The sequence below is a fragment of the Python bivittatus genome, unplaced genomic scaffold, assembly GCF_059951505.1.
Source record: "Python bivittatus isolate LINGU-HERP-01145 unplaced genomic scaffold, Pbiv_v1 ctg000060_np1212, whole genome shotgun sequence".
NCBI classification, from domain to species: domain Eukaryota; kingdom Metazoa; phylum Chordata; class Lepidosauria; order Squamata; family Pythonidae; genus Python; species Python bivittatus.
Genome location: NW_028277044.1, coordinates 15341096 through 15364031, shown reverse-complemented (window position 1 = coordinate 15364031; position 22936 = coordinate 15341096). Strand labels below are relative to the sequence as shown.

The window sequence follows — 22936 nt, the reverse complement described above, 5'->3', positions numbered from 1 at the left end:
TTAGCTACATGATTTTTAGAAGTGAATTACTTTGAATGATGAAGTATTTTTCTTGGTTTTTTATTTTCAAAAATGTACTTGATGTCATGCTATTAATGCAGACTCCTGCATTAACCTATAGTTTTCTATATAAAAGACTGTATGTAACCATTTTTGTTACATGTATTTCCAAACTAATTATAGGACATATGTTAAAATGCACCTAGTCATGAAAAACTCTAGTTCCATATTGAACACGGGGGAAAAAATACCCAGTTTAATATTTTTGATTGGATTTGGCTGATCTCCCTCAGTCCTGTGCACATACTCTCATATATAAATATGCCTCAAGATTTGTACAGCCTAAGAACATAACAGCTGTGTATGAAAATGTGATCTGCATTTTTACCAAGCTGAACAGCTGATATGTATATTGTGCTGCACTCTCTCTACCATTTATTTAGCTTACATAGAATTAGAATATGCAAGTGTTTTAATTTCCAGTCACAAGTACAATCTTATTTTTGTAACTTCATGAAGGTGAACTGTTTATATTAACAAATCAATAAAGAATCTAATTTAATCTCATATTTAAGATCATATTTTGGGGGTGCAGATTCCCCATAGAATAAGGGTAGTCAGTTCCAGGTAACACAGGAAACATGTATTTTAGTATGGGAATTAAGAGGGCCGTGGAAGAATTCTAGACTCAATGGTTGGGTTCATACAACATTCTGTGCCATAATTTACATAAGCTACACTTTGCTGCACATGAAAAGTTGGCCTGCTTCAATCATAGCACTAAGGCAGAAATCATGGTATACACAGAACAATGCCTGGATTTATACAACATTGTTATGTATTTGTTATAATTATGGCTTATAATTATGGCTTAGTATAATGTGTCAAACCATTCTTTCTAATAATTCAGAGTTGCTTCATTTATTTGGCTTTGTATGCTGGGATAGAGTCTGCTGGCCATGTGCAATTATTATATACAATTTTCCTGTAACTCCAAGCAATTTTTTAATGTAAATTCATTGATGAACCTTATATCCAGAATTCCATTATGTTTTTCTAACAGTTATCTTTCAAGTAGCTGGTGTCCATAATTTATCTTCACTTCAACCACCAGGCATTCTTGAATATGCAAAGGATGTTAATTTAATTGCAGCTAGCAAGTTTGTTTTGGAATTAGCCACTTTACTTTGAGACTCTGCCTGAACAAGAGAGTTTAGGTTATTTTAATTCAGCTTGCTCAGTCAGTTTATGAATATGAATATGAAGTTCAGTAATGTATTCTTGTACGAGACTGTTTATCACATGCTATTTTTTGAGTCTAGATTTCTAACTAGTCTAGAAATCTAACAAAGTATGACTCAAAATACTAGTTCTGCCTACAATAAATAATTTGTTTTGCACAGGGAGATTCAGATCTATAGGACTAGGGAATACAGTAATATTTTATATAAAATTTCTGGATTTTGTTCCAGAAACAATATGACAAGCTTGATCAGCTGCTAAAATTAATCTATCAGATTATCCTAAGAGCAAACATTGCTAGAACATCTATGTCAAAAAAAATAAGACTTAATTAGAAGAAATAATTAGACTTTCTTCATGAAGTTATCAGGAGTTACTCTTTAGGACATCTTTACATATTTGATAATGTCCCCTTCTGGCCCACATAAATTACACCATTAGGAGAGACACATGAGAGTCTCTGGTTTTTATATTTGCTCAAATATCCATTATCAGATTTTTAACATGACTGGCCAATCAATGGGAATAAAAAGGTACCTCTCAACCGCTTACTACAAACTTCAGAGAGTTATATAGAACTATAGCTGAAATGCCATCAAATATTGTACATACTTGTATTTTCTATTATAGTAGGGGTTATAATATTTATATATTGAAGGGACTTCAAAAACGAGCCTATCCTCCCGCCAATACAGGAAATCTATAATCCACAGCGATCCCAATAGGCCAGGGATAAACTATGTTTGGGGTGGGGACCACAGCTCAAATTTATGATTTTTCAGAGGGCCACAGAGGAAGGGTTGTTTTCTGTGATCATAATCATGGGAATTTCAAATAACCTAACAACTTGGTAAAAACCAGCTCTATCAAACAACATCCTTCCAGGAACTTCCTAAATTGTCCTGCTGACAGCTTCTCCTTCAGAGGGTGGAGAAATGCACAAGAGGCCATTTATTCTTGATTTGATTCTAAACAATATGGAAGATTCAATAAATGAAAATAGCAAAACATTGGGTGAAAATGATCATGTAATGACAGAGTTCCTGATTTTAAGGGCAAATAAAACTAAGCATAGTCAAAATATGTATCTTCAAAAATAGTTCAAAAAGTAGATTTTTACTAAACTCAGAGCAATGCTAAGTAGATTCTATAGCAGGAAAGGCTGATAGGAAAAGGAACTAAGAATGGTGGGAGTTCCTAAAGGAGTAGATATTAAAAGCACAACTGCAAACAATTCCAATAACTTACTAAAGTTCTAAAAACAAGAACAAGGGCACATGCAGGAAATGGAAGAGGACCAGGTCACAAAGGAATAGTTCAGACAGGTAGCCCAGAACTGTACAGCTGTTGTCAGGAAACTGAATGGTCAGAATGAGCTGAGGTTAGCAAAGGATGTTAAGAATAACAAAAAGACCGTATTTAGATATATTCAAAATAAAAGGAAAATGAAAGAATCAGCATAGTAGCTGCTCAGTGAAGATGGCCAAATGTTACTGGAGAAAGCAAATTCTGTTCCTATCTTCAAAAAGAAAACACAAAAGTTCCAGAAAACTACAGACTACCCAGTCTGAGATTGTTACCTGGGAATATTCTAGAGTAGGTCATAAAGAAATTTATTTATGAAAACAATGCAGTTATTATCAGAACATGGATTTGTCAGAAACAAGACTAATCACATATTTTTGATTGGGTAGTTTCTTTGATAGACTGTGGAAATGAAATAATAGACTGTGCTTAATAAGCAAAGCACTTGAGAAGTACCCATGATATGCTGATTAGTTTGGCTGCATGGCATGACAATTAAATGGATATATAGCAGGCTCAAAAACTGAACTCAACACCCATCAACGTTCTTAATCAAACTGAACAGAGATATCAAATGAAGTATCGCAAGGATCAGTCTACTCTTCAATATTTTCACTGAAGATTTGAATGATGAGGTACAGAAAATACTTATTAAATTTGCAGATATATGAAATTGTGTGAAATAACAAATGCCTTAGAAAGCAAATAAAATCTAAAATAATCATGATAGGCTGCAAGTAACAAGAAGAAATTTTAACAGAAAGAAGTGCACAGTTCTTCACTCAGGAAACAACGCTCAAGTGTGCATGGGCAAGATGAAGGAAACCTGACTTCATAATAGTTCCTGTAAAGGAGATTTTGGAATAGTTGACTGCAAACTGAGTATGAGCCAAAATTGTGCTGTAGCTGCAAAGACGACATATACAATCTTAGGCTACATCAACCAAACTTTAATGTTCAAATCACAGGAAGCAATTGCTCCAGTTTGTTCTGATTTAGTCACTTTATTAAGGATTTTTGAGAAATTGGAATAGTGAAGGTTCACAGTATGGCAATTAAGGTGAATAGGTGACTAGAAACTAAGCCTTGTGAAGAAAGGATTGAAGAATCTGGGTACATTTACCCTCAGAAAAGATGACTGAGGGGGCACATGATAACAAGTACCTAAAGGAATGACACACAGAAGGAAATCAGAACTATTCTCTCATTCCAGAGTTCATGACATGGAATAATGTATTGAAAGTAAGTACAATAAGATTGATAGTGGAACCAACTATCTAAAGAGACGGTGGTCTCCCCTTCGTGGGATGTATTCAGATGGAGGCTGGATAGCCTTCTGTTGTGGATACTTTAATTTGGATTCATGCACGGAGCAGAACTTGGTGGCCTAAATAGTCCCTTCTAACACTATGGTTCTACTTCAATATTACATTTATTTATAAATACATTTTATAAGCTGCATAAATAATAATGACTCTGGTCAGTGTAGAAGTTAAAATGAGATCCAATACCACAGAAACAAAAAGGATGCAATAACCTAGGGACTAACATATCCACACGTTAACAAAATTCCCACCGTGGCACATTATTCCCTGACCCAGTGCCTAGGGAAAAAGCTGGGTTTTCAAGGCCTGTTTAAAGGAGAGTAGGGTTGAGGCAACTTGAGCCTCTAGTCCAGTGTTTTTCAACCTTGGCCACTTGAAGATGTGTGGATTTCAAATCCCAGAATTCTGGGAGATGAAGTCCACACATCTTCAAGTGGCCAAGGCTGAGAAACACTCTTCTAGTCTGGGGGAGGGAGGGGGGATGCCCAAATCAGTCATTCTGCTGCCAAATTTCAAGGCCATGATCTTGAGATGTTGGTGTACAGGCCATAAGTGGCCTCCAAACCACCCACCCCTACAATAGCTAGCCATCAAGCTTTTGTTTAATTGGCAGTGAAAGAGAGAGTCTCAAAAGACTGAGAAGCATTTGAAACAGCCTATACAATGAAGATTTTAAAAATGAATTACTTTTTCAATATTCTGAACAGCTGGTTTGGGTCCCACTGCAGTGAAACAACAAAAAACAAATCTGCTCCATTATCTGTTTAACAGTTCTTCAAATGTTTGAAGATGGGCATTACAGCACCACTTGTTTTCCAAAAGAAAGGGCTCTTGCTATGTGGTGACTAACAAATAAGTAAAAAACAAACAAGCACAGCCAGCTCCTCTGGCCATTAGGCAGAGTCTTTCACAGTCTGCGTCAAGCCTTTGATATTTACTACAGGCAAAAAAGCATCTCACTGGCTCACTCATGGGATATTACCTTTTGAGAGTTGAGTTCATGCATTATCTTAGCTTCACTCCAAAGAAAAACAAATACTGAAGATCAGTAGGATTTACTGTCTCACAAGCACCCACAGGGTTGCACTCTTAATCTCAGACAGTTACTTTATCATAAAGTGCCACTTCAACTATTATGTTTCCAAGATGTAACAATCAGCAGCGCATCATACCTGGCTGTATCGCAGGCACCTTCTGCTTATCTTGCACAAGCTGCAGGATGTCTGATACCACAATGTGGTGTTCTGTATCATCTTTTTCTTCATTAGGCTGGTTGTCTGCTGAAAAACAGTTGCAATTCCCAGCCTTCTTACAGAGGATAAGCCTCCAGTAATTAGACATGGAAATATGTCTAACCTCAAGCTCCTGCAGTTAGAAAAACAAAGCAAAATAAGCTATTTTAGTCCACAATGACAGCCCATTGAGAGCAGGAGTTTCTACATTTTATAACAGAGGCCACTTTAATGATTGCATCAAGAAGAGGGGGAAAATCTATATTTTGTGGTGGTTGCACTATATAGTATGTGGCCCTGCTATCTTGGAGACATCTCCAGGTATATCCATCCACTTGTCATGCCCCTGAACTAAAGAGCACAATTCAAAGAAAGAACATTCACATATATTCTAATGAATTTTAATGCCAAAAACTAGGGGTTAGAATACACAATCTGGACAACTTAGAGTGGAACCCTGCAACCCTCCATTAGTAGTGAGTTTTTAAGGCAGGTTCTCTCTGAAAATGTTCTCTCTTTTTTCCAGAGTATTTACAAGCCTGTAACAGGATGTCCCCATTGGCTGGTCAGTGATATTCCTCCTTCTCAGCCACAGCACAATCTCTTATACTGCTCTACATGATCTACACAGTAGAGGGTACTGTGAGTGGATTCTCAGTGGCAAATTTTTCCTCACTCTGGGGGTGAGATCAGCCCCCAATCTTTTGTCTTTTAGGAGGCTAGTAAAAACAGGGCATCCATTGAAAAGGATTTTAGTTGGGAATAACAACTGATGCTGTTCCAGAGTAGACTAGTTTTTATAGGTGTTTTAATTTATGTATGTTGCAAACCACTTAGAATCATACAAATAGGCAGCATACAAATAATCGTAATAAATAAAATAATAATATCATTACCAAATATAATTTTCAGACAGAAAAGGATCAGCTGGACATTTTCCATTCTGTAGTGAAATATGTACTTTGTTAACTGTAGCATACCTTTTCTGGAAACTATTCCTAGTATATCAATTGTGAAGCACCAGATGAAATCCCCTTGATAAACTGACTGGCAGGAGATACAGAAATATCCAGCCATGCCCAGACATCCAGTAATCTTGAGAATTCCCCAGAAGGTGGAAACCCTGCCCTTTCATAGGAGTTGCTGAACTACAATTCCCAGCATTCCGCTGTTGGCCACACTGAGGTTGTGAACTGCAGTTCCAGAATAATGGGGCTACAGATTCCCAGTCTCACTCTGTGTACTTTTCTGAGGGAAAGCCTCCTGTTTAGAGATGTAGAATTTCTTTAACTTGCAAAGTTCTTGCATTTCTCTTTCTGGTTCTTTGTCATCCGTGTGAAAGTAAGGAACTAATGATTAAAATACAGTGTTATTTAAAAAAGAGAGAAAAAGAAAGACTTCCAGCATTCTTAAATCAGGTTGCTCCAAAACCCAGGAGAGCTGTAATAAAAGCCAGGCTTCAACCTGGAAGGGGAACACTCCCCAAATGCTGGTAAGAATAACATAAGTATACCACATAAACTCTTTGCAGAGATTAATTGTGATCAAGATGAAGGACAATTTGAATGTGTTAATTCTAACTTCGTTCATTTTCTTTTTATCATAAACAAACTAAATGCCATAGCCTGTCTTTATCAATGGTATGTTCATAAAAAAGCATTCCCCACAAAAAAAATTGGCAGGTCATTTGGATCTGTTAATTTTTTATTCATCTAGTTGACAGATAAAATTACTGTTGGAAATTGCAACATCCAATGAGCCTTTGGACCACCAGGGCAAATGGCAAGAGACAGATAAGGGGAAAGGTTTTTATGTATTGTCCCCCTTGCTGTCTCTCATCTGGCCTATTTTTACAAAACTGAGTCTCTGCAAGAAAATGGGGAACTTCCTTCCTTTCTCTCTCTAAAATGTAATTTTAACAGGCTTTCCTATCCTATATAGTTCTGAATAAATCTACTTTTTGCTTCAAGGATAATGAATATTTGCTAGCATTCATTGGATAGCTGGCTGAAGCTTGCCCGCTACATCCAACAGAACTACTATATATTAAGAAATTCTTCTTTTTGAATGGGACCTGTTGATGACTCAGTATCTTCTAAGCACTCTGCTTATGCTCAGGAGCACATCCCCTAACAAGGGCTCCTGCTGAATTCAGTTCTCCAATGAATGCACATAAATATTTTCTGGTCTGTATTGACCAAGGCAAGTAGTTATTGAGTGGCTTGCTTCAAGTGACTTAAGAACTTAAAGTATTATTTTTAATTATAAATATGCTACTTTTCATTGTTATATCTATGTGCATCTATATTACAATCTGGTCTTAAGGTTCTGAATCTGAAGAATTACTAGTGTCATAAAACAAATACTAATATTACAAAAAAAAATTGTCCCCTTAAATATATTGCAACATGTATGCTTATGCAAGGTCCAAAGAATTCTTTCCAAAAAAGAAATGTACAGGGTAATTCTCTGGCATTTTTCTGCTCCTCTTGCTAAACATTCACATATTTAAAAAGACCCTGCAGAAGAATTTAAAATTTCCAGTGCAATAATTCAGCTCAATAATTGAACAGCTGAAAGCAAAGCTTAATTGGGAATCATATCAAGACTTTACATATTTTCCAAGCAAATAGGGGAAAAGAACAATTAATATGAAAGCAACTGTCAAGTGCTATCATTTTATTCCTTTGCTATTTTTCTTTATAACATTTCTATGAATAATCAAATTAGAGTCTAAATATATATAGAGTTGACCTCATTCTCGAAATTAAGCATACTAAATATTTTCTATAAACTCAATAGTTAGAACCCACTCCAGTAAGTCAAATTCATGAAGCTATCAATTGAAGAGAAGCTATTTAATGGAATAATTTAATGCATTTATTTAAATGAACATTTTCCTAAATATGTAGGCATGGGACTGCAGGTTCATTTGCACATTCCTCTGGCATTGAGTTCCATTAAACACACTGGATTAATTCCAATTTAGAAGAGTGATAAGCAAAGGACAGCTTTTGTTTTAAAAATTACAGTGTCTCAAATATTTTTCCCATTGTTTTATTGAGGGGAAATCTCATTCTTAGGTCAATTTAGCATTTATATTAATGTCCGGCTATAGCGATATACTTTTATTTGTTTGTTACTTTTGGCCAATACTAATTTTCAAGAATGTAAAGATTTATGCTCAAGATCTATAGATTAATTTAATGCAACGTGGTATCATTTTTATTGGGAAATCCTATGCTGAGCACAACTAAAACCAAAAAGGAATCTAACCAGAAGACTATAGTCATCCTGGCCAAACAATCTATTTCCTACTAAGTGTTAGAATATATAGGGGGAAAAAAAATCCAGCCCTATTGGTGGATTTTTGAGGACCAGTTCTGTTATAGACATCTCTAGATACAACACGAAGAACAAAATTTCTCCATTTTAGGCCATTTTCTATCTGTACCTTGAGATATTACTGCTTATGCTACATAAATATGAAAACAATTTTCTTCTAATCTGATATCTTGATTAAGCAGTATAATAGGCTTACTGTAAACAATGTTGGTGTCACTTGTTCCACGGCAACTTTCCAATTATTGTTTCTGAAGGGAGCTGTGAGCAAATCCCACTGAGTCTGTAACAATGAACAAAAGGAAAATCAATTTCAAATGTTTTAGGACTGAAGTGATGTTGAAACCACAAATGCTCTCTCTCCCTCCCTCCCTCTCCAATCTGTAGTTTATTCATCCAGTGATTAATCTGAAGATAGCATGGTGTTCCTGCCGCATTTCTGTGGATCAAGTGGAAGGACACACAATAAAATTCCAGGATTCTGCCCAGTGCCTTGCAGGAGTTGTGTTAAGTAAAGACACTTCAACAAGTACAGCTTGTTCCACTCTTGCATCAGGTCTGCACATGGGGAGGTATAGCTGTATTGTTTTGTCACCTGACCAAAAATGAAAATATTTAACCACAGGAGCCTTTTGGCTACTGATATTCCTATTCCTGGGAGTTGGACCGATCGGAGGGTGATCATTAATAACAAACTAGGAATGAAATCTCATCTGAGTATTTGCTGGGGGGGGGGTCAACATTTTTACCGCACTCGGTGTTCCAAACTGGGGAATTCTATTTAATGTTTAACCCAGGTGGCAAGCGAGCATCCTATCATATCTATCATGCTTTCATAAATAAACATGAGGCTACTGTACTGCATTCCATTCTGAAGCCACCTTCTCATAATTCAGGGTATAAGCCTTGTGCAGAACTGTCTCCCCAAATCAAGACAGCTTTCATCACCAGCCACTCCGCCCCCCGCCAAAGGCCAAACCTAGAGCTCCGCACAACTGAACGAGCCCCAGGGCTGCATCCAACGGTCCACCACGTTTACGATCACCCCACATGCGTGCGCCTGGCCTTGGGGCAGGACGGCCTGGGAAAATTACAGCCTCCGCAAATATTCTCTCACCCTGACACGGGGCGGATCTGTAAGGCGACCCAGCAACCCGTTTCGAGCCAAGAACGTCAAAACCAAAGAAACTTCCGCGCATCTCCTTCCCCCGCTGCTCCCCTTCTACCAAGACGGCGAAAGAAGCCGCTGAAGGCGGGAGAAACCGGGATTTCAATTTTGCCCTTGGCAACGCGCGCTGCACTTTCCAGCACGCAGAAGCGATAGAGGAACCGCCCAACCAAAGGAACCCCCGCGCGCGCGCACCCCCCGCGCACCTGTCGGGCTCTCTCCTTCGCTTCACCCGCCCGGGAGGGGGAGGCGGGTCGCTGCTGTTGCCGCTTCTCAGGACTACAAAGGAGCCACACGGTGCTCCCGGAGAGTCGCTTTCTCGGCGCGGCTCTGCTCGCGGCCAATTCCCCTCCTCCGCGGCTGCTCCTCTCCAGGGGAACCGGCGCCTCGTAAGGTGGGGAGGGAGGGGGCGGGACGCCGGTTCACACCCCGACACGCGCCTCTCCGCCTGCGCGCAGCGCCGCCCACTCCCTCTCCCGCCGCTCCGGGCCGGAATGAAGAAGAGGCGGCGGAGGAGCCGCGGGGTGCTGCAGCTCGGCACCTTCGTCGCTGCGAGGCACGGGGGATGCGGCGGCGGCGGCGGCGGCGGCGACGAAACCCGCCTTTCGGACCGGCGCCTCGGCTGCTTCTCTTTTGCGAGTATGTCTCTCTCTCACGGCTGGGCGCTCAGCCGCTCGTCCTTTTTCTGGATGGAGGCTAAAAAGGTTGCGCTTCATAAGCCTTCTCACAACTGAACTGAATGAGTTCAGTGGGACGTTGCCCCTAATAAGCCGATATAAGTATACGCTCGCATTACGTTGCCATTGTGATGCGTCAAGCGGCCGGCTTTCGCAAGATTTGTTGGCTGGCCTTTGTTTGATGAAAGGCGCTTTTAAGGGGGTGGGGGGAAAGTTTTGCAAGATCTGCCCTGCAAAAATTCAGCTCCTCTGCCAGGCCTGATCCATCGACGTTCTAGATTGAGGATCAGAACTCAAATACAGATGAGAAATTAAGGGTGCCCTCCTATGCTCACACTTGACTTGAACGTTTGTGGTTACTAAAACTTAATTGCTAAATGATTAACATGCATGACTGGACCGTTAGCAGGCTATACCATGTTAAGGTAGCAGCAAAAAAATGGGTAGTGATCTATTTTTACTAACATTATGTGATCTACTGAATGGAAATATAACTGTAAGGGCCCTACAGTTCAGCTGTAGAAGTTATAGCAGAGGAAACGTTCAGCTTAACTGCTGGTGACTTCATGGCAACGTCCGTGTAGTTTTTGGGTAGCAATATTGGCACAGCTGGCTAGTGTCTTCCTCCAGGCTGTTTCTTTGAGTGCCAAGTCTAGACTACCACCTGGTGGACTCCCATACGCTTATGGGCCGGGCCCAATCTTGCATAGATTCCAAGCCCAGACAGTTAGCTAGCTGCTTTGACCTGTTGTAACTGTTACTTTACCATCTGCACTGTGACTGAATCAGACCAAGGCTCTATCTAGTCTAGATGTAGGCCACCATGGGCTAGCCAGATGTTTTAGATTACAACTTTGGTAGCCCTTAACCAGTATAGCCAATACTTTGGAACTGTGGAAGTTGTATTCTGAAACAATGGATGTTGGTTGCCTGGTGTTTTCCATAATATATTGGAGTATAGTATACTATCGATTGGATATTGGATATTATACAGTGGAGCATCTTCAATGTTGAATTGATCTAGTTTGATATATCAACTGGGATCACTTTAAGTTTGGGTAGTGAGCAAGATACTGAGCTGTTAATGTGTGGATAGAGATTTCTGTTGAAGCCTCTCAGGCTCCCTGCCCCACCTCTGTATTTATAAAATACAGAGATTTTTAAAATCTCTATATTTATCTATTAGCAGTTAATAGTGGGAGGCTGGCAAAATAGCCCCATACATTTTCTATGCAAATAAAAATGATGGGACAACAGATTGTATTTCGGTAACTAGTTATCCACCCAACTGCACCAGTTTTATGAATGGTCAAGCCTTCTCCTAGCAACCATTAGTTGCTCCAAAAAACTAATTGCTTCAGGAAAATAAGTGGCCAAAGTATACCAGGCAATTTCACTTCCCATATTAAATTTTTATTTTTCTTCTTTTATGAGTATTAAGATTTCTTTTTGAAACAGTGGGTCTTGTAAAGACTCAACTTTCTTCCCTCCCATACAAATAAGACACTGTGGATTTAATTGTTGATAGGAAAAAGGAGGAATGGGAAATTTAAAAAGCAAAACAAGCACATTCCAGTAATGTTAACTGGTCACTGCAATAATCATGCTTGATGAGATGTTTTTGCCAGATCTGTTAACCCTAGCGACATTAAACTACTTAGCATTACAGACACACATGAAAATACATTTGGTTATGTCCTGAATGTAATAGGCTGGTTTATAAACACAAAAGTGAACTATATTGGTTCTAAAAAGGTATTTGTAACTTTCATTCAGATACTGGAACAATTCAGAAGTGTTTTCATATGGGAAACTTTTCAGTCTGCACATAGTGTGATGATACTATATCCCCTTGCAAAATAATCTGAATTTCTTCTTCAATATGTAGTAAAATGAGGGCTGATTTCTGAATGATAAAAGTTCTGCAATAATATGTGCATTAGACTCTTAAAGAAAAATCTTTATCTTTTACTGGTTAAAAACGTTTCATTCTCCTTGTATTCAGCATGCTAGCCAACGTTTTACTATATAACCAATGATTTAATTCCTCTGGAAGTACCCCTATTTTTTGCACTAATAGTGAAAAAGCCAGTAGTAAAATCTGATTATTTATAAATGTATTTAGCATAAATACAATTAAATAGCAATTTATACAAATAGTTTTAAAATTTTTCCTCCCATGCCCACGGAGATTCATACACAATACACCAAAACAAATATGTAAATTTTACTTTATTGCAAGCAGATTTAAACATCTACTGCTTTATATAGAATCTACTGAAAGTCCCAAAATATGGATATAAAGAATTCATTTTATCTACAGAAATGAAATTTTAAAAACAGCACTGAAAATAAACTTTACATCAATGCACATGTATATATTGTATTTATATATATTTATATATCATCTTAATATTTGAGACTGCTTTGAACCTGTTAATGAAGTATTATAGATTAATCTAACAGAGGTCTTAAAGGCTGAATTATCAGGCAAGTGAACTGATCACTCTACCATTTAAAAATACATGTTGGTATTTAGTGCTGATGACTATAGATATTTTTAATGATTAATGTTCTAATAACTATGTTCCATCTTTCCCAAGAGCATTTTCTGCCAATTCTACTTTGCAATATAGATTGAAAGATTATTGAGAACAGTAAGCACATCACAGAATTTCAGACACACTTAAAATTCTGTCTAGTTTTGACAAAGGTAAAGCTGTAGAAGCTGATGTGTACAATTATACAATGTACAATCATACACATAATTCTTTCTTTTATAATACTTTGACAATGTTCCATTAAAGCTTTTTGACATGATCTTATGGATATCACAATGTGTAATTTCCTTTGATACTTGCATTATATGTATAATAAACAGGTTGATGCAAGCAGGAGATTAAATGGTATTATTTTTATATCAAGTAGTTGGACAAAATAATCGATTATAAAAAACTAGGAAAATTGGTAGCACTGTTTTTGGGAGGAGGGATAATGTGAGCTTCAATGAAAGTACATGATTAGCCATTACAGAATTTGATTGGGGCCTATTAGCTCAAGTAAGAAAGCATTTTTACATTTTTTAATTAAAAGTTCAACCATTCTGACAAAATATGATTAAACAGAATGAAGTTTAATCTCTCTAAACAGCTTTCCATCAATTTTGGTTAATTTTATTAAAATTATTTATTGCTAGTCATTTGTAATACCTAATTACGGGGTGTAATCCACAGTGCATAGAGATAAACCATAGCTATAAATAATTTTTCTGTAATTTCCTTCACTCCCACTCAGATCAAAAAAGATTTTTCATCAGCAGTGAGATACAAGCATAGTGCTGAGCTAATAACCAGTCTTGTTTTTCAGATCTTCAGGGTAAGGAGTAATGACTGCATATCTCACTTATTCAGTAGAATTCAATACTGGATATACCAGCGTACATATATTGATGCTGTGCATAAAGATCTCTGCACTAGAATTCTACTTGCGTGTCTGTTATAGAAAGGCAGTGAAGGAAAATTGAAGTTAACACCTATATAGCTTTTCCTTTTGTCATTTTCCTGAAATATTTTTAAAACCTGACTGGTCGTGACCTAAATGGAGCTTTTAAATTCAAAACTGTCTCCTAAATTAATAGAATGAATGGGATCCCAGATTTGATCATAATTACGGTAGACCCACTGAGTTTAATATTAAAAAGTGATTAAGTTCTAGGATCAGCTCCTAGCATCAAAAAAGTCAAAAACCACTGCATGATTAAAGTCCTGCCTCTCTTTATGTGGGTGTAAAAAGGGGGCAGGGCTTTGATCGTTCACTCTCAGGCACCTTTGCCTTTTTCTGACGCACACCCATACACACCTGCAGATTCCCCTTTAACTCAGTGGAAAAATACGTTTTAATTTTTTTTCCTCCACAACTACCATTAAATGTTTCAGCCTATAAACTTTTTAGGGAAACTGTTGAGGTGCAACAAGGTTGGTTGCAATAAACCCTTTCTTTAGCAAGCAGGGCAGGAACCCAGCATTTTCAAATCATCGGACAATTGTCTTCCCATTTAAGGCTAATGGATGGAAATGAAAACATAAAGAACAAGCAAGTGATACAAATTTTATGGAACAGTACAGAATAACGGTGGCAGCAATTCCTTGTAAGAGAGACTGTCATATTGAAAGCCAATATTTACAAGCAAAAGCAAATGAAATAAAAATCAGCAGCTTTGGATGAATTTGAAAGAACAAACCTATTTCTAATATTAACATTCATCAGAGTTTCAACAATCTCAATTCCACTATAAGCTAAATTCTGGAGCTCCAGAACTCATAAATATAAAAAAATCCCTCTAAAACATATACTTAAAAAATAGAATTGATATGTTAACAAATGTATGCATAAATCAGATATATAAAGAGCTATAATATTGAAAAATATTTCAGTGCAAAGGCATTTTTTAGATTTCTAAAAAAATACATTAAAAATAATTCTGCTAACTATACCCAGAGAGAGATTTGTCACTAGTACAGGTATAAAATCAATATCCACATCAAGTTGATTTTCTTTTAAATAAGAAATATTTATCTATATATGTACATTTTACAACCAGTGTTTTATGCAGGGGACTTTTCTACCCAACTTTCAAGTATGCAGTGTCAAATATATAACATTAAGTATATTATAAGTGTGTTAGCAACACCAAAAATGGAAATTGCTTGCATCTTAAAATTATAGAAATGCTATGATGTTGGGCATTGTATGGAATGGGAAAACATGAAAATAACAACACCCACAGGTGTCTGTTCCTCACATGATGATGCTAAAAAATTATGAGGGGAATGTCGTGACATTACAACACAAGCTCCATTCTTTCATACTTGCATGACGATGTCATAAGGAAGTGCAGAAGGGGGTGAAGTTTGCATTATGATGTATGTTTTCCTCACTTGCCCCACCTTGCCAGCCCCCACCATGCCTGGACGCTTATGAATAACCCAGATTCTTTTTTCTCCATCGTCTTTGGTATAATACATATTTCACAATTTGCCTTTTAAAACGTATGTTTCCTGCCGGCCCTATCTCTGTTCAGGAAGATAACAAGGAATTTGCACAAACAGCAATGTTAGTTTCAGTAAGCCTTTTTTAATACCCTAAATAAAACACTGGGGGAAAAAAATTAAACCAAGCTGGTACGTGTCCACTATTATTAAATCAGTAGAAAGCAAACTAGAGTCACAAATGGAGGTGCTCACGAGCTGTCTGTTGAAACTGACCGGAGTCTGTGTATAAAAGCTTTTTTTTCCCTTGAAGGATGGCTGAGTCCCTATATAAATGGGAAAACACCACCTAGTGGTGTGTTAGCTAACACACACAGTCACAGTTAATACTGTAAATTTTCTTGTTAGTGTTGATTCCCCTTGTTTTTAAGATCAAATTAAAAGTGAAACAAGAAAATACCTCTATTAATTTGTTAAAGAATCAGTTACTTGTTTTTCATAATTAAAATAAGACCACCACAGGCTAGCAGAACACTTCCTAATACACTACATTAGAGCTACTAACTTGTTTTATTATTGACAAATTCCTAAGGCTGAATTTAAAGGTTCAATAATTACTTTCAGTCTAATTGCTGTACTGGCCACGTCACACATTTGATAACCAGACTGACTTCTTAAGGTTTGTATTAAATATACTTTAAATGCATTGGTCTTTAGCAAAAAACAAACAAAAAACCTTGAATCACATATAGTCATACTGACAATACAAAGACATTAGAGTTTGTTTCTTGAATGCTGATTTGCACAGCAGAAAAACCTACAGAAAAAGCAAAGAAAGGACAAAGACTGTCAGAAGCAGCACTAGTGAATATACTTGCTGACTGAACATCCAGAAGTTTTATTTACGACTGACCGTTTTTCAAAATTCATATCCAGAGATAGTCACTAATCGAAGCAGGGCTCATCAAACAAACAAAAAGGGAGGATGGAGGTAATACACACAGCTTTTGACTGACAGGAATGAAAACAGCATCATACCTATTTCCACAGTACCAGACTGTGTACGTAGCCTATTGTTTCAATAGTTCAAAACATAAAAAAGACCAATACTCCTGGTTTTGTAGCAGGCGCTCTTGATCCAGTTGGTCAGAATCTTACACCTGACAGCAAAAGTCACGGTTTCTGGTTGTGTTCTCAAATGGTCCTTTGCAGGTGGGCTGGGGTGGGAACTGCTGTAGTTCTTAAAGGCTTGAGTTGGTGATCTGTCACAGAGATGTTTCCAAACCCGCACTTCGGTGGTAGTACTGTGTGCTGGAATTGCAACGCGTGTTGGAATAGCCAAAGATAGATGGGAGCATTGAATAATCATAGTTTTGCCAGTGTGTGAGCATTGTTTTTTTAGAATGAGAACTAGACCTTTTTGCTGAGGAGTTCTTGCATTCATTACTTCGGTATCTTGGTCTCTTCGAAGAGGCAAGGGGTGAGAATTTTGAAATAGGGTCCTGACTGTGGCTTGATGTTTTCTGCCAAAAAAACCCAAAAAGAATAATGTTTTTTGGAAAAGTCACAGCTGAAACTAAGTATAGATTTTAAGGTGGCATCTACCACCTTAAAATGACAATATGGCCAAATGGCTACGGAATTAACAACTGACAGCTGTCTAACTTTACTAGAATCAAGAGAGCTGGAATGAAGGAGCAATTTCAATTCATTTTATGTGGCATTAATATTGTGCATGATGGGAAGAAGATCCTCAGCTAGGAGCCACTTCTTATGCTGTATCTCACATGATACTGTATAATCATGACATATTGAAATGACTGACATTATGGATAGCTTTCTTTAATAATTCAAAAGAGAATCATCATGTGGATATGTTTATACAAGAATTAATTTGCCCTTCTTATAGCCAAGATTACAAAAGCAATCTAGGCAAATTCCCACTTCCAGATTTCTCAGCTATGACTAAAATATTCAGGATATTGGAATCTGCATACCTGGAAGATGCCATTGTTGGAAAACGGTGGTCTAAGTTCTAGCTATTACAGCGTATCAGATTTGGTTGCAGTGCCGGAAGACTGAGAACAGAAACTCATTTACTCAGTTGTTACTCAGGATTCTGGCCTGTCACAAAGCCTTTGTGTTTTCTTGGAGCTTCAGGATTCAAGGAGTGAAACTACAGTAACCGTATCCCCCCAAACTTTATCCTTTGCATAAAGCATCATGGTGTGGAGAGAGAGAACACTGGATCCAGTGACCAAAATCAGGTGCTTAGCAGTTGCTCTAATCACAACCTTGGAGTGCATGTGTGGGCAGAGATCTTGAGGTCTGAAAAATTCTTAGTTTTAACATTTCATCTTATTGTCCCCGTCTCCTATCCTGAACAATGTCACAATGTTTTATGAGCTGCATTGGTTAGCAGGCTTTGCCAGTGACAGATTTATTTTATAGAAAACACCAGTAAGTTAATCCCTTAAACTTCTCCCTCAATTGGTAACCAGTTCTACTGAATTGAGGAAACTCAATAGTTTGAATTCTTTGGAATGAACCCCTCTCAAACTTATTTATGTGGCATTTTGCATGGTTTTTCACCATCAGATGGGCTATTTAATGCAACAAATGTTATTACTGTATAGTTATCTCAAAAGATACTTTTTTTTAAAAAAATTTGGCATGTTTTTCCCTGGCAATTTAGCTTTTCTGCATGTTTTATCTTATAACTGCTAAAAACAAAAATGTTTTGTTTTTTGTCATGCTATGGGAAAGGAGAGCTCTATTTTTCTCCAAATGTGGTTTCCAATCCAGACATCAAAGCAGACTTTTTTCAGAATGAAAAAAAAATCAGGTCAGGCCATTTTAGGAACTCTGTACTTTGGTAGCCCAAATATCTACATCCTAAAATGGGTCATCCCTAATATCTACAGGGGAATGTTTAAGGCTGCACAAAGCATCTGAAGGAGTGATTCACAAAGCATGTTAGCAAAACCTTCAACAGTTGTCCCTGTTTGTGAGCAAGGAATATGCACAACTGCTTTGCCTTAATCGTGATCCCAGTGGAGGTATTATCTGTACGCGAACAGCTAGAAACAGCTGTTAAGGAAGCTATACAAGCCTTCCAAGAAGATACAGCTGCTTTAAAGCATTAGGAAGAGGTGCTTCATTCATGCTAATATGCTTTGGGAAATTCCCTTCTGAATGTTTCACACAACTTTGGGAATGTTTATCTTTCCAAGGGCTTCTTTGCACATTATAATCCATGCAATACAACAAATATATGTGTGAAATTGTATTTCTGCTTCTTTTTCCTTGTTTTTAATTTGTGAAAAGGAATCTTTAAATGTTTCTTGTGAAAAATTGATTTATTCCAGAACTGTGAACCTGTAATGTCTATCCAGGTGCTTTGAAGTCTGTAGTTTTTGTCTCACATACATGCTTGGAGATTTAAGATGAATGTTGGTACCTTTGAGGTTTGTTTCATCATGTTAGGTACAGGCAATGTTACAGAATGGCAGCATTCATTGTATATGGAAGTTTTACAAAAAATAATTGGGAAAATGTGCTTTGATTTTTTTTCAAGCCAGAATTACTAGCATTAATTAATAACTGTGGCTTACACCTATCAATCATGCCAATTTTAAAATGAGGCATCTTTTCATCTTACACATAGCCATTTGAAATCCATATTTAATTAAAGCTGCGATTGTGCATGCAACCCTTATTAAAATCAGTGGAAAAGCAGAACAAATTAGGTTGCTTCTTAAATTCTAAATTTTTCAGAATACATGCACACACACTCACACACACAAGATTCTGTTATTAAAAACTTACCTTACCCAATTAGTGCTGAACTAGTTGAAAACAGACTATAATATTCAGAATAGAAGAATCAGACTTAAACTGGGAAAACATAGCAAAAACTCTGGAGGAAATGGCTTTCTCTTTGAAAATATCACAGCACACTAGTAGAAATTACCTAATAGTACCACGTACAATGCTGTTACCTATCAGTGATCTAATTATGCCTCGGAAGCAGAAAGGGTTCCTTCAAGGAGTGGGTCATCGTTGTTCATCAAAGCATTTAGAGTTGATTTATGTTTCCAACTCTTCTGCAAGGATGAGGAAAAACACTGAAACTATACAGTAGGTCCAATATGAACATCTTAAGAGGAACATGTAAAACAATCATGTTAGGATGACTAATATATGCAAAATCTTTAAATCCTGCTAATGAAAACCTGACAGGTTGAGTAAAAAAAACATCAAGAAATAACTATTTTATCATAGTTGGAGTACAATGGTTTTATATTCTTTCATACAATGGTTTTATAATCTTTTATTCTCTAGCTTTAGGTTTGTGGTGGATATTAGTCAGGAACTTCAGAACATATTGACTGCTGTGTGTTCAAATGTATAGGGACTTCAGCATTATCAGTCATAGTTCCTGCTGAAACTGGATCTGACTGAAAAATGTGATCCTATGCATTGGTCCCCTTTGCAATTGAGACTTTATTTCTGGAAAGACCTGTTATACTTTTAAGTGGAAGGATAATACCTTACACAATGATCATGCAAAGGATGAATGAAGGTACCCGTATGCTCCACATGCAGAAAAATGGTTATAGCTTTCATCCTGTCCAGAAGTCCAAACCTGACTTTTTTTTTCAGATTTAATGCCTGCTTTTTATTGTTTATTTTAATCAAAGGGAAAATTTGAATTAAAGGAATAATATTTTTGTGTCATTGAAGTTAAAAAAAATGATATAAAGCTTACACCAAAAGTCTAATGTTTGAAGCAAGAAAAATGTTAAGTAGAAATGAAGATATGTTAATACCCGTCTTGAAAAACCAGAATAATTACATGTAGCAGGATGAGATAAATGCATAAATGTCAGAAAAAGATACAAGTCAGACAGAAATTCTAATTACCTTTATGGAATAGTCTAGAATTATCATAGGAAATAGGATTTGGCTTATAGTTTACCAAAAGAAAAAGATTCCTCCAAAGCTTTTGCAGCTTTACTGATTTAATAGCCCAATGCAGTTTGCCATACACCCTTATTAAGCCTTGGAAATAAAATAGCAAAAGAAAAATCAGGCTTTCTAGTTCAGTTTTAGATATTGAGAATAATGTTCTTGCTTACCACACAGAAGTGACAAGCTGAACAACATAAAGACTGTAATGGACTTGGAAAAAAGATCAGACTTGTACTATCAAAATGGAAAGTGAAAAGTGCAACAATAATCTTTGTTTGAAATACTGAATTCAAACCAGGCCAAACATAAACTGTACAGATTCCTGGTCCTGTTTTGCAGGATTAGACAAAAGTTTAGCTTGTTGGTTTGGAAACAAAGACACTAATTTCATCAAATTAGGAAAGATGATACACCAGCATGCAAAGGGAAATTAAAGTGAAAGATACACAGTTCTGTGCATGCTTTGAAAATGGTTTAGCAACAGTACTTGGAACTTTGGGTGAACCTGAATGTGATAGAACCTCTCTGCCATCCATTGAAGCAATCCAATTTTCTATGGCTTTTACCCTAACCTAAGAGTGTTGCTGCTATAAGATTCACATTAACTCTAATAAGGTTTCTTAAGACACATGGACGTCTGAAAAAAGCTAGATCCTTTAATAAATAACAGAGGCTGTCCTCATACAAGATCCAAAACACTTTGAATCATTTTCAAAGCGTGCACACCCCAGTCCACAGGTCTAGGCAGATGTGTTCATATAATGGCAAGCCATGGTTCATGATTACATATGAACAATGGCATTCAGGAGTTGCCATCACATCTATGCTTAGCAATGGTGGTTACTATGACACTACTCAAATTACTAAAAAAGAAGAAACACAGCAGTGTATTATTTATATACAAACAATGATAAAGAATGTGTGTGTGTATATATACACACACACACACACTCACATATAGTTATATATATTGTACACTTGGAGATGCAAAGAAGAAAATTCTATAAAAATATTATAATGGTAGAGAGTTTAAAGTTCCACTGGGCAGATGAGGTGTGACTAACATATTGTGCCTGTGAATGCACTTTCTAACATCCTCTGAATGAAATGACCAAGCATGCAGAAAGGCAGGAAAAAAATCACCTTTTGCTCCATTAGAAACTTAGACTGCTTGAAGTCTGAGAAAGCATAAAGATGGTAGACTGCTCAACAGAAAGGCACTGGTGTTTAGTCTGATTTCCCAAGAAGATTGACGGTAGTACCCATGTACATCATTTTTAGTTTAAAGCAAGGTAGCAGTTATTTAGGAAAAGCAGTATGGAAGACAGGAGTGTATTGAGAGTGGGAAAAGAAGAAACACAAGGAATAAATCTGATTAAATCCCAAAGGCTTACAAAGAAACATTGACAATGTAATGCATATAGAAAGGTGCACATTCAAATCATGGAGAAGTCCCTGAAAATTGCTACGCTAGGTATGTTTATGATCATAGCACAACATCCTCATCACTGCTGTAATCCTGTACATGACTACTCAGCTATACCACTGCATTCAATAGTATTCCTTAATAGGTGAGGCAGGCAGTTGCTTTAAGACATAAACAGAAAGGTCTGTTGTGCTCACATCATGTTTGCAGGACTGTCATAGACATCAAACCATAGGGAAAGCAGGACTAAATGGGCTTTGGGCTGATCCAGCAGAGCTCTTCCATTTTATGCAATCCAGCCCTCTTTAGAAGTCACCCACAGGCTGAGCCAAATTCTTTAGGCAAGTGACAAAAGGCTATAGAACAGTTCTTGCTTTTACTACTTACTACTACTACTACTTACCATTACTGTACTACCAAACATTTAATTCCTAATCCTGGAGCTCTGTTTCATTTCTATAATGTTAAATATCATAATGATTTGTTTTTATTATGTATAATTTGTAAGAATAAACACTAAGTGGTCTCTGAACCTACTTATATTTCTCTTTTTTCATTTTCCTCCCTTTTGTATTTTGATTACTATATGATATGCTAGCATTTTAAATTGGAAGGACTTGGATATGGCAAGAACAAAGATAAATAATATAAGAAATAAAAATCTAAAACAGTGGTTGCAATCCCACTTGTACAGTATAAGATTCACCCAAGATACACAGTTTTAAACAGTCCGACCACTGAACACTTTTTAATACTGAAAATGCAAACTTTTTCTAGGAACATTAAAAACCCTCAGAAATAGAAACACTCAGTTTAGATTATTATTATTGTTGATTGCACAGTCAGGCAGATGTTTAGACTGGATTTGGCATTTTTATCCACTTATCGAGCCCTTCCCAAGGACCTGGGATAGGCAGATGTATTGTTGTTGTTGTTCGTAGGGTACACAAAACATCTCCTCATAGTCTTGTAGTATGTTCTGTCTCAAAACAGTTTGGCTTAACCTTGGAGCAGGGCTGTTCTTACTGTTCCTGAAATGATCTGGAATTTAGACTACTTCCAGAACAGTAAGAATGGCACATTGCATGAACATAACAGCCAAATCCAGAACTGAAATGTTTTAGAGCAGGACCCCCCCTTTTTTTTTGCTCCTTCCATGGAGTTCAACTTTTGATACTTGTAATAATGACTTTGACTGCAGCTATACTTCTCCAAGCTTTTGAAGTTAGGATACACTGATTGTCAAATCCAGCAGTG

The 22936-nt window shown here is 37.1% G+C and overlaps 2 protein-coding genes across 13 annotated transcripts in view; both read right to left on the bottom strand.

Annotated features, from left to right (window-relative positions):
• The window catches only part of MCF2L (MCF.2 cell line derived transforming sequence like), a 120679-nt gene extending 110782 nt beyond the window's left edge, over positions 1–9897 (bottom strand). The window contains exons 1-3 of one of the 2 annotated variants that reach the window (XM_025163239.2): positions 9821–9897; positions 8646–8729; positions 5045–5237 (exon numbers count right to left, since the gene is read on the bottom strand). In XM_025163239.2, coding sequence (XP_025019007.2) covers positions 5045–5213 — 169 coding nt within the window. In that variant the 5' untranslated portion in view covers positions 5214–5237; positions 8646–8729; positions 9821–9897. Of the gene's footprint in view, positions 1–5044; positions 5238–8645; positions 8730–9820 lie in introns of those variants that run through there. The other variant, XM_088136533.1, reaches the window with a different exon arrangement.
• Positions 9898–13381: 3484 nt separating this feature from the next.
• The window catches only part of ATP11A (ATPase phospholipid transporting 11A), a 122897-nt gene continuing 113342 nt past the window's right edge, over positions 13382–22936 (bottom strand). For 3 of the 11 annotated variants that reach the window (XM_088136524.1, XM_088136523.1, XM_088136525.1), the window contains one exon: positions 13382–16802. In XM_088136524.1, coding sequence (XP_087992650.1) covers positions 16545–16802 — 258 coding nt within the window. In that variant the 3' untranslated portion in view covers positions 13382–16544. Of the gene's footprint in view, positions 19386–21396; positions 21486–22936 lie in introns of all 11 variants that reach the window. The other 8 variants (XM_088136529.1, XM_088136532.1, XM_088136526.1 and 5 more) reach the window with 6 other exon arrangements.